The sequence below is a fragment of the Gossypium arboreum genome, chromosome 1 (assembly GCF_025698485.1).
Source record: "Gossypium arboreum isolate Shixiya-1 chromosome 1, ASM2569848v2, whole genome shotgun sequence".
NCBI lineage: Eukaryota > Viridiplantae > Streptophyta > Magnoliopsida > Malvales > Malvaceae > Gossypium > Gossypium arboreum.
In genome coordinates this window covers 973,864-986,140 of record NC_069070.1, presented here as the reverse complement: position 1 = coordinate 986,140, position 12,277 = coordinate 973,864, and the positions used below count along the sequence as shown (strand labels likewise).

Genomic DNA, 12,277 nt, shown 5'->3' with positions numbered 1-12,277 from the left:
TTCTTTCAGTTTAAATTGATGTCATTTATTTTAGAATACAATTAAATAATAATTGTAATGGGCCATTTTGCCCAGGCCCAAAGAAGAACCAAAATACAAAATATAAATAAAAAACCAAATAATAAAAAATCTAATTATCAGTCCATTACATATCAGACCCAATAGCCCAGTTACAAGCCCATTTACAAAACAACCTAGCCCAATCAAATAACCCAATGCCTAAAAGGCCCAATGGCCCAAAACCTAGACATAGGTTCAGCCAAACGGAAACCTAAGGTTTCCTAGCGCCGCAGCCCTTAGCCTCCAACGCTTCAACAGCCTCCAGCACACAGCCCCCGTACATCCCACGTCAAGCGCCACGTACCACCGCTCCAATGGGGCTCCGTACCTGCGAAGAAACAGACAACAACAGCACAGCAAAGAGGCAGAACCAATCGATTTGTATTTTCTTTTTTCGGTTTTTACTCTGTTTCGGCTATAAAGCTAAGAATACTGCCATTGTAAATTTTTTACACACATATTGAAAATAGGCAAACGAAATACAAGAAAAGCAATCCAAAAAAATTAGAAGGTGATTTTTTTTCTTTAGTTTTTGCGATTTGCCTTTTTTTTTTGGTCCTGTATATTTTTGTTTTCGCATAAAAATACAGAGGAGGAAGGGTTTACCATCGTAAATACACCGTCGGAGTCCCTATCTCCTTCGTCGCGATCGGAGCTTGATATGGGATTTCAAAGTTAAAATCGGTAATCCACGAGTTGTGGTTTCAAACGGTGTAAAAGAGGGGCATATATTCATCGCCAATCATCAAATACAGTGGTGTCATGGTGATGAGTGTGAGTTTTTCGGTTAGATCCGATGAGAATCAAAATGGCTAAGGTTTTGGTCCTTTTGTCGGCCAAGCGAGGAAAAACATGAGGGATTAGGGTTTTGATTCAATTGCTGAAGAGAATAGCAGATTACCATTCATTTTTTTAGTTTTGATAACAAAAGAAAACGATGTCGTTTAGGGGGGAGGGGATCCGCGCGTCGACCCGTTCCAGAACCCAAACTCGCGCCTTTGTGATTCAAATGGGTTATTTCTGATATAAGTCCCTCCCCTTTCGCGCCGCATTTCAATCAGCTTATATCGGTGTCTCATTAATTTCTAAATTTTTCCTATAATTTGCGCATGAATTCGATCTGGTTCGCGCTTCGATGCTGCGTTTTGGGGTCTGGAATATTTCCAGATTTGGTCCTTGCGCATTAGCACATGTTGCGCGCTGGTCCTTATTTTGGGATTTCTTCTATTTTCAAATTATCCCGCTTATTTTAATTCAATTTTAATTTAGTCTTCTATTAGTATAGCCTATTATTTTACAATATATTTAACGTTTGTACATTTGTTGATTCATTTTAATATTTGTACAATTATTTTGACTTTTTTATCTTATTATTTTCACATTGTGCATCCTATTTCTTTAAATATTTTATACATCTTTGCATATACATCATTCTTATTAAAATTTTAATTTATAATAACTATTATTTTGAAGTTAACAATATTCTTATTTATTTTTTGACAAGATCATCGTTTTAAGATTCTTTACATTAAATTATTTTAATACCTTATTACAAAGTTTTGTTTAGATATTTTTATATATTGATACATAAATTATTTTAATAGAGTTTTCTATTTAAAATATTTCTTGATTCATGATTCACTTAACATTTTATGTATATATGACACTATTTTGGGAACTTCATTTTTATGTTTATAAAATTATTATTTTAAATGTTTCTCTATATTATATTATCTTAGTATCTTATTTAGTATCTCTTTTAAATGTTTTTAAGTATAATGGTACATATATAATTTATAAGCTAACTTAATTTTATATGCATCATTCATTTCATGCTATTTTTTACAAATAATTATTCCTAAATATATATATATATATATATATGTTTGGTACGTATATCTTATCATGTATTCCACCATTTTTTCATATTCTTAAGTTATTGTATATTGTCATTTTTTAAAATGAATTAGTGTTGAAAATATTTCGCATACTATTTGATTCAAATAATTTATTCGTAATATTTATTTCAATGATTATATATAGCCTTAGTTTTTAGCTAAATTATTTCAAATTTATCAATTCATCCACTTATATATCATATATATTATGTGTTCATTCATCTATTTTGAAATTGTCTTATACCACATTGACTTCTAAATTCCATTTTGCTTTGTATGTGATTTGTTGATTGATTTATATTGTGCCATATTTATTGTTGTTGTATATTATTTATTCATTATTTTATTCGTTATATTAATTGTTTTCCATCCATGCTTAAAAATTTGATCATGTTTTTCTTAGAATAGTTGTACTTAATCGTTGGATTTATCAATTGTGGTTTATTGTACTTTACGTATGCATATTATCGCATGTTTATTCATTTTTTTTACAAATGTTTCTTTGAAATACACTAATTATTCTATTCTATTTCAAGTCAAATTAATGCGTTTTAAGCTAGTTTTATAATTATTCATTTAAAAATTCTTTAAAACGAAGGCAATGTTCAATGTTTGGCAATTCGGGGAATCGTGCCCTATCGTGCTGGGTTGCAATTTCACGTTTGTTCAGAACAATCGAATATTCCTTTAGAATTTCACTCATGTCTTCTAAATTCTAAAACAAGGCAATTTTCAATGTCTAGAAATTCGAGGAATCGTGCCCTACTGTGCTGGGTTTCGATTTTTTTTCGTTGGACAAATAATTGGGCATCCTTTTGTAATTTTCAACATATAAACTTTAGGAACTCAAAATTTATAGTGTTTTCGGGGGTATAAAGGACCGTGTCCTATCGTGCTGGATGTAATGTTGTATTCCTCTAAAATAAGAGAATTTTGACGACCAACTTGGGCTATTCAAATGTTTATAAAAGGAACCACATTTCAAAAACGTTTTTAAATCTTAGACATAAGGACAGTATTTAATCGATTTGGTACCAATTTTGGGCGTAGTGAGGGTGCTAATCCTTCCTCATACGTAACCGACTCCCGAACCCGTTTTCTCATATTTACGTAGGCCAAAATTGATTTAAATAAAATAAAATACTTTATCAGGTGATCCAATCACACCTAAACAAAAAGGATTGGTTGCGGCTCCACGATTTGTTTTAAAAAGTCGATCCCCCTTCTTTTTAAAAAATTTTTTTGACAATAATTAAATAATTAAAGAAACATTTGGCATTATCTTAAATCCGCTTATATGATTTTTTTTTTATTCCATTGATAATGGACAAATAATTATTCAACTTTTTAATAATATGATTATTCAATTTTTTAAGTTAATGAAGACCACCAAAACAAATTGTTGAGATTGACAACGAAGAGAGTAGAAGAAATATATTCTGACTTCATTAATTCCTTCAACCAATAACCTGTATTTAATACAAGTACACCAGCTGACAGTTCTAACTGAAACCAACTGAAACCGTCACAATGCTAACCAACTAACTGTAAAATAGTTACTCCTCACATGCCCCGTACTTTGTCAACTTTTACCCCCTTCAGAACTTTCATTAGTATCAACGACCCGAAGCAGATCGCGAAACTTTGTGAACAGTGGTACTGACAGTGGCTTTGTCAATATGTCGGCAAGTTGATCGAAACCAGGGACATGTCTTACTTGAAATTGTCCACTCGCAACTTTTTCTCTGACAAAGAACAAGTCTAACTCTACATGCTTGACTTTGGAGTGTAAAACAGGATTCTCCGCTACTGCAACTGCAGCCGAACTATCATACCATATTAACGCTTTAGTTTTAACTGGAACACATAACTCAGCCAGTAAGGACTGAATCCACACCATTTCAGCAGTAACATAAGCAACACTCCTGTATTCTGCTTCTGCAGTAGAATGGGAGACAACTTGCTATTTCTAAAGCTCTAGAAAATTGGGTTCCCTCCAAGAAACACACAAAAGCCTAAGGTTGATCTACGATCATCGACATCTGACCCCCAACTGGCATCGGAGTAGCTCTCAAGTAAGAATTTCGAGGTTCGAGTGAATTTCAATCCATAGTGCAGTGTCCCTTGCAAATACCTTAATATCCGTTTCACAGCTTTGAAATAAAAATCCAAGGGTTTATGCATGAACTAGCAAACCTTGTTTACTGAGTAAGAAATGTCTAGTCTAGTGATGACCACGTACTGCAATACTCCAACAATACTTCTGTAATGATGCTCAGCTTCAACAGGACTACCTTCACTAGTGGATAGCTGACATGCAGTGACCATTGGTGTTGGCAAGCCATTAAATCTGTCCATAGAGGCTCTTTTGAGGAGATCTAGAATGTATTTCTTCTGAGTAAGGAATACACTTTTTGAACCATAGTTGACTTCAATACCAAGGAAGTAACTCAGCTTTCCTAGATCTTTTAGTGAAAACATATCATTGAGTTAAGCAACAAACTGATCTATAGCTCTAGAATCATTCCCAATGATGATAATATTATCAACGTAGACTAAAACATAAAGTAGCTGGGATCCTGACCGAAGAAGGAAGAGAGAATTATCAGCTTTGGACACTTCGAACTTTGTGGCTACCAAAAACTCTTTCAACTTGTGAAACCAAGCTCTTGGTGCTTGTTTAAGATGATAAAGAGCTTTCCTTAGTTTGCAGACTAGGTGCTCCCCATTTGGCCCTTGTTGCTCAAACCCTGATGGTTACACCATGTAAATATCCTCACTCAAGTCGCTATTCAGGAACGCATTATTTATGTTAACTTGTCGAAAGGGCCAGTTCAAAGACACAGCCAATGCAAGAACCACTCTAATCGTAGTTGGTTTACCACAAGGCTGAAGGTTTCTTAGAAGTCGATGCCAGCTTCTTAAAGGTAGCCCTTAACCACTAGTTTCCCCTTGTAACATGCGATCGAGCCATCTGCATGTCTTTTGATTTTAAAAATCCACTTGAACCCAACAGCTCGATAACTTTCGGGTAAAGGCATAAGATCCCAAGTGTGATTAGCAATTAAAGCACTATATTCAGCTTGGGCGGTTGCAGTCTAGGCAGTACTTTGAAAGGCTTCAACGATAGACACTAGCTCAGTATCAGTTAGGATAGAAGAAAATAACTTAGGCTTAAAAATACCACTTTTGGAGCGAGTCTGCATAGGGTAAAGACTCACAACTAGAGGAGCTATGGTGAGACACTCAGATTGATCACAAGGTGTAGGAGTAGGAGTTACAGCTGAGAGGTCAGCAGAGGAACTGGAAGGAGATCGAATATGATGATGGAGAGACTGATCAGAGGAAGGTATCTCAGGAGAGACCCTAGCTGGCCTTGGTGTAGTGTGACTAGAAGAGACATCAGATACAACCACAGGCAAAACCGATCGTTGATGAAAAACCCTTGTAGAAACGATTGGGGAAAAGGAACAAAAATCAGCAGCATGAAAAGAAAAGTGAGCCTCATCAAATTTAACATGTCGAGAGATATAAACTCGACCATCCTGAGCAAGACACCTATAACCCTTGCGATTAGGAGCAATACCTAGAAACACACACCGTTGGGATCGAAACTGGAGCTTGTACTGTTGAAAGGGTCTCAGATATGGAAAACAGGCACAACCAAACACTCGGAGCAAACCATAGTTAGGTTGGAGGTCGTAGAGTGTATCATACGGACTAACTTGATGTAGGACAGGAGTAGGCAGTTTGTTGGTTAAATAAACTACATGCACAAAAGCATAATACCAGAACTTTAAGGGTATAGTAGAGTGAGCTAAAAGAGACAAGTCCATGTCAACTATCTACTTGTGTTTTCTTTCAGCGACCCCATTTTGCTCTGAGGTGTAGGGACAAGTAACCCTGTGTTGAATACCGAGATAAGAAAGTTCCTTTGACAAAGCACGATATTCCCCTCCCCAGTCAGTTTAAAGCATTTTAATAAATTGACCAAATTGTGTTCGAACCAACTGATGAAAATTAAGAAAACACTGAAGCACTTCAGACTTGCTTTTGAGAAAATAAACCCAAGTATATCTACTGTACATGTCGACAAAGAAAACATAATAAGAAAGCCATTGGAAGACACATGTGCAGGTCCCCAGACATCAGTCACCACAAGCTCAAAGGGAAAAGAATATATTGTATGAGAAGAACCAAACGGTAGCTTGTGAACCTTTCCGAGCTGACAAGCAGTACATATATGAGGCAAAGAATTTTGTTTAAAAGACACATTAAAGGACTTCAATACACGAGCAAGTGTTTTATTACAAAGATGGCCAAGTCTGTTGTGCCATAAAGAAGAGGAAGAAATTTGAGTAATGTTCAGTAGCGGGGAGCAAAGCTTCTGAGCAGTAGGGACCGTAGTGGGAGCAGTCTTTGAAAACTGAAACTTGTAGAGACCCTCATGCATGTGGCCCTCTAACAGAGTCGTCCCTGTCTGAATCTCTTTCACAAAACATAGAAAGGGGTGAAATTCAAAATAAACACCATTATCTTTAGCAAATTGATCCACAAATATCAGATTCTTGCATACAGTAGGAACATGTAAAACATTTTGAAGCCGCAGAAGTCTGGAACCAGCCAAAATGGTAGACGAACCTACATTAGCTATAGACTCACCATTTCCTATAGTGACATAGCTTGTACCTGTGTAGGGAGAAGCAGTCGTGAGATTGGAGGCTTCAGATGTAATATGATTTGTGGCACTAGAGTCAGGATACCAAAGCTGATCTGAAGTGAATGGAGTAGGAGCTCTAGGAGGGATCGAAAGAGAAACCGCAGGTGTTGAAGAAACTAAGCCACAACAATGAGCAATAGATGAACATGTAGGTGGAGAAGAGAAATGCTCATGATTGTGAACCTGATGCCAGTTGACTGAAGGATTTTGATTAACTCCAGAAAAACTCTCATCAAACCTATGATAGCAATTTTGGACAATATGACCAATTTTCTCACACAACTAACATTGGGGTCGAGAGCGAGACCAACTCTTACCACTTCCACGAGACCAGCCTCGGCCTGACTCTCTTTGCCCGTGCTTAGGTTCCTGAGGATGAGGGAGTTTTGAGCCATTGGCATTATCTGGACATTGAGTGGCCAAATTTGCTTGCATAAGAACATCAGTCAATAAGGCTAGTTGTCTTACTTCACAGTCAAGAAGCATGTCAGTGAGCAGGTCCAGATATATTGGAGAAGCAGACGCAAAAACACGAATAGACTCATATTCAACCGAAAGGCCAACCAAAATAAGACTCACTTGTTCTGTCTCAGTGACCAAATTACCCACTGCTGTTAAGTTTTCGCAAAGAGTCTTTACCTTGGATAAGTATTCTGTGATGGTGAGATTGGACTTCTTGATCGAGTACAAAGCGTGACGCATACTCGAAATCTTGAGCATAGACGTGGTACCAAATCTTCTTTCAATGGTAGTCCAAACATCAAAGCTTGTCTTAGCAGTTGTGAGATGAACTAAGACTTCATCAGTAACAGTCGACATGAGCCAAGAAGCTAGAAATTTATCTTGCTTCTTATGAGCAAGAAATACAGGATTATCCACGAGTTGACCCTCACTTCCAGCAATAAAGGGTGGAGGAATTGCAACCGTGCCCAAGACAAAACCTTCGAGACCATACCCTTCTAGAATTAACAAAAGTTGATGCTTCCACAGTAGATAATTGTGCGCAGCAAGTTTGATCGTATCATGTTTAGCAAAATAATGAACGTGTTGTGTACCACCACGACCAAGACTCTACGAAAATGGACTGCTTCCCCAGTATTCGAAGAATGACGTGGAGTATCGACCGCTGGTACTGCCTTTGTGGCCATGAAACACAAGAAATGAAGAAAAAGAAGAAAAAAAATTATGCCAAGAAAATTCTGGCTCTTGATACCATGCTAAGATTGACAATGAAGAGAGTAGAAGAAATATATTCTGACTTCATTAATTCCTTCAACCAATAACCTTGTATTTAATACAAGTACACCAGCTGACAGTTCTAACTGAAACCAACTGAAACTGTCACAATGCTAACTAACTAACTGTAAAATAGTTACTCCTAACACAAATGAATATGGCTTACGTTTTTACTAGGATGTTTGAATTAGATTGGATTAGTTGGATTGGAGATCAATCGGAGTATGGGTGTGGAGAATGGTTTTGAATTTGTTAGATCGGGAATCAATACGAACTGGTTGAATCTAAATTTAAATAAATATAAATATAAATTTATGTATATAAAATATTAAATCAATACGCATTGATTGAATCTAAAGTGCCTTACAGCTTTGATTAATAAAATTTTATTTCATAAGAAAAGAAAATAAAAATATTAAAATTTAATTACAAATTATTTAAGTCTTAATTATATATGTCCAATCAATCTTCCATTAGCTTAACACAACCTTATATGAATAGCATTTAAAACTGATACAATGAATAAATGAAAACGATAAAAGAGAAATAGATTATACGTATTACTATGTACACTAAATGAATTTTATTAAATAGAAATATAGATGATTTAGAAATTAATTTAATTTCTTTAATTATCATTTAATGGATTATAATTACATAATTGAATAAGAAGTGAAATTAAATTATTTAGTCATTGGAGTTTTCTCAAATAAAGTGATTAAATTTATTTATTCATATTTTTAATTTTTAAATTTTTTGAAATAATCAAATCTTAAATTAATAAATAATAAAATTATATTTTAACTTTTAAAGGGTGAAATTTAGTATAAGAGAAATCTGTTTGATTCATATTCCGAGACACAGTCAAGAGGATATTAAGGTATTTGAAAGGCACTATTATTGATGATGGTACAACTTAATTTAGAAGTGAAAGCATAAATCCAAGCGACAAACTTGGGAAACACATTATTTAGCTAACTAGGGCTCTTCAATAGCCGATGCGGGATAATAAAAGAGCCCTAAACATTATTACAAATCTCACAAACATCACTATATTGTAGACTCTAGATATGATCATCATTAATAACTCTAAACAAACATCAACTATGATGATTGTTATATTTTTATTTCTTGTATTTTACTTGGTCCCCCCAATAGTAATTTTTGTGGCTTTGTTTAGCTCACTCAACACAGCAGCGATACATGAAATACATCTCCATCGGACGTCCACACTCAGCACACTGCACCCTCTCCGGAATCCCGCCACCGTTTCCCGGTAGGATAAGGCGAGTGCAGTGATGGTCATCGGTAATCCCGTCCAAATGTTTACGAAGTGCTGGGATAAACCCCATTTGCTTCGCAAGTTTTTCCCATTCATCAAAGCTCTTCATGCTGCTAAGCACTTTCTCTCCATTGGCTCTCACCATTTCATCTGAACCAGTGAAGAACACTGCCCATCCATTTTCACTACCGTCATATGCAAGCATCGTCATCACTTCTTGTTTTATAACGTCGTTTTCAATGGTCTTCCCATGTTGGGTTTTCGAGTACAACATGCTTTCTAATCGGTTCCAAAAGAACCACACATTTTCATCTTCCCAAGCGTGGCTAAGTTGCTTCTCTTTGATTAGACCAGTAATCTTTTTCACTCGTTCCTTTGCATTGTTTTTTCCAACATAAACCATTTCTAACCCAATGTCGAGAGCCTTTGCAACCCCTTTTGTTGCGGTAGTGAAACTTTCGATCCATTCCATTTGCACACCGCCATAAAAGCATACCACTTTCTGTTGGCTCACCTGATTATATAAGAAACCATGCAAAACCATGAATAAAGTAAGCATATTAATTGATATACATATGTATATTAAAGTTATGTGGAGATGTTCTTGTACCCAAGTAGGTAAGTTTGGCTCAAGGCGATCAACGAGAAGCTCAAGGGTCCAAGCTTCAACTTTCCAAAAACTTTCTTCTTTTTCACTGCTAAATGGGAAAGCTGAATTTCCCCATATCCACATCATGTTGAGTGCATTTGGGCATAAAACCTTTCCTTGTGGATCCAATGTCACCGCAATTGGTTTCTTAACGAAACCCCATACTTCCATTATGTATTTAATCACTGCTGGTTCAATGGCAAAAGGATGTTTCACTGTATACCATGACATAATTGATTTCAAGTTCAAAAACTTTTGTTCATAACCATCATTCCAAGTCGATCTGTCCACGATTGGGAGCCATAGGATCTCATAGTTAAGCTCAGATGATACCCTTTCACCTTTGTAAAGAGCCTCAAGAACTCGAATCTCCTCATGGGAGATGTCAAGATCTGAAATGAGCAATAAAACATGCTTTCTTCTCAAGACATCGATAAGAACCTGTTAAATTTATATGAAGTTAATATACGGTCCAATCAATTTAAAAACACGGTTGAAACTTGGAACATGGAATTAAATCAACCTCGGTCTTGTCTGGATTCAAGAGATAACAAGTCTCTTCCTTGCGGAATATTTTTAGGAGAATCTTCAAGTTGTCCATTTGAGGTGTTTCAATAGTACGCTTGAAGTCTTCAAAAGCTTTCAATAGCTTCTTCTCATCTGCATCTCATTATCATTATGTGTCAGTATCTTTATATAAATATAAGGTAAAAATACTATTGAGGCTCTTATATTAAGAATTAAATTGTATTTTGTCTTCTTTATTTATAAAATTGACAAATTAACCTTTATATGTTAGATCAAAGAGCAATATGATTTTTTTTTTTAAATTTCATTAATTTCTAACGTGTATGGATTAATTTACTTGCTTTTTTATTATATAAGGCAAGATGTAATCGTAGTATAAGTAATCCATGGAACTTTTAGTATATATACATATATGATTTATATTTCTGAGTTCTCTAGGATAGACTCACCAATGCGCTCATAACAAAGATGTAATAGACTTTGAAGGTGTTCATGTATGCTACTAACTTTATGTGCTAAGCTTGATAGTTCCCATGCCTCAGAAGTCGATGTAATGAACCTGAACGAACAAAAGATTTGATTATTGATAGATTTTGTCATCATATTGTATCATTGAGAGCATATAAGAAATTCATTACTCACTCGTGTCTCATCCCTACAAGACCCGTAATCTGTGCAGCACAAGCGACGACACTCCAAATGATCCAGTAGGTAGCAGTGGGGATATGAGCCATGGCGGTCGACAATGGTGGCACATCGATCGAAATAAACTCAGAAGGTAGTTCAGTGAACTCAACAATGCACTTGGTTACATCAATCATTGCATTGATGAGCTTGTTAAGTGCATCAAAGTGGGGTTTCAATGTTGGGGAATGCTCTAAAAGGTCGGGTAATTGCTTGAGGAGAGCCACGGATTTGGCCAATGAGTTGGAAGTGCAAAGCTGAACGATCAGCCAAAATTCACCAAAATTCACTGCGAAAGCAGCTAATGTTAGCACCACTTTTGCATCCCATGAATAGCTTGAAAGCATGTTGAGAATCCCCATTGTTGTTGCATGAGCATCCCCTCCGCCTGAACACTTGCATGATACCTACAAAACATCAAATGTTACTATCGTCATTTTTCGGTTTCGAAAAAGATCGAGATTCCGAAAGAAAAGAGAACAGCCGAATTACCTCGCAGCAGATTTTGTGTACGATATAAGCCAATGCATCAAGTGCACCATCAACGGCAGACGAGGTGGTAAGATCATCGAGAGCATCGATGTGTCCCGTTCCACCCTACCGGACAAAAAAAAAAAAAGAAGAAGAAGCCAAATTACTATTGTCTTGAAAATCTTTCTATTTTCATGAATATAAACATCATGAAATCATAAGGCCATCAAAATTTACTTTCATAGCATGATCAATGTTGGGAATGATATGATGCAACACATTTTCAATGACTTGGAGAATTGGTTTAACATCAACAACACGACCATCGGGAGCATGAGTGGACTGAATTTGCTTCATCATTGCACCGTCATCGGATGCGGCGAACATCCGACGCTCATTCCTCACCAGTTGCTGGGATTTAGAAGCCAGTGATGAGAGTGAGAATGAGATAGGGGCAGCCATTGTTGAATATATGAAAGTATTACTATTTTCCGATGTTTGATGTGTGATGTGTTTAGTAAGCATTGTAGGGTTTATATAATGATGGGAATATGCAATGGGGAGGGTGCTCTTTGTATCGTTTTATTAGCTGTCCTCCTCATCATTTTTTGTAATTTTTTTAATATTAATCTTGTTATTATATATGTTTTTATATATAATATCTACAATTACTTATAACTCCTATCCAACTCCTTAAATAAGAAAATAATACACTCAACGCAATCAAACTCACATTCCGTACTAACAAC

At 36.0% G+C, this 12,277-nt stretch overlaps 1 protein-coding gene and 1 long non-coding RNA gene across 2 annotated transcripts; both read right to left on the bottom strand.

Moving 5' to 3' along the window:
* On the bottom strand, positions 1–1,160 carry LOC128290384 (uncharacterized). Its single transcript, XR_008280193.1, has 2 exons — positions 667–1,160; positions 1–388 (listed from the first exon to the last, which is right to left on the bottom strand). It is a non-coding gene; the product is annotated as an uncharacterized LOC128290384 (long non-coding RNA).
* Positions 1,161–8,795: 7,635 nt separating this feature from the next.
* Positions 8,796–12,064, bottom strand: LOC108482845 (protein SIEVE ELEMENT OCCLUSION B-like). The gene is made up of 7 exons (XM_017785929.2): positions 11,766–12,064; positions 11,550–11,654; positions 11,016–11,464; positions 10,823–10,932; positions 10,369–10,505; positions 9,807–10,286; positions 8,796–9,710 (listed from the first exon to the last, which is right to left on the bottom strand). Exons 1-7 carry the CDS (start codon positions 12,051–12,053, stop codon positions 9,096–9,098), a joined length of 2,184 nt encoding a protein of 727 aa, XP_017641418.2. The 5' UTR covers positions 12,054–12,064; the 3' UTR covers positions 8,796–9,095.
* Between the last annotated feature and the right edge of the window lie 213 nt (positions 12,065–12,277).

Coding starts and splice junctions, on each gene's coding strand:
- LOC108482845 (XM_017785929.2), bottom strand. CDS start 12,053: ATGCTTACTAAACACATCACACATCAAACATCGGAAAATAGTAATACT. Junction 11,465..11,549: donor TACACAAAATCTGCTGCGAG/GTAATTCGGCTG, acceptor GATGTTTTGTAG/GTATCATGCAAGTGTTCAGG. Junction 10,506..10,822: donor TCTTTGTTATGAGCGCATTG/GTGAGTCTATCC, acceptor AATGAGATGCAG/ATGAGAAGAAGCTATTGAAA.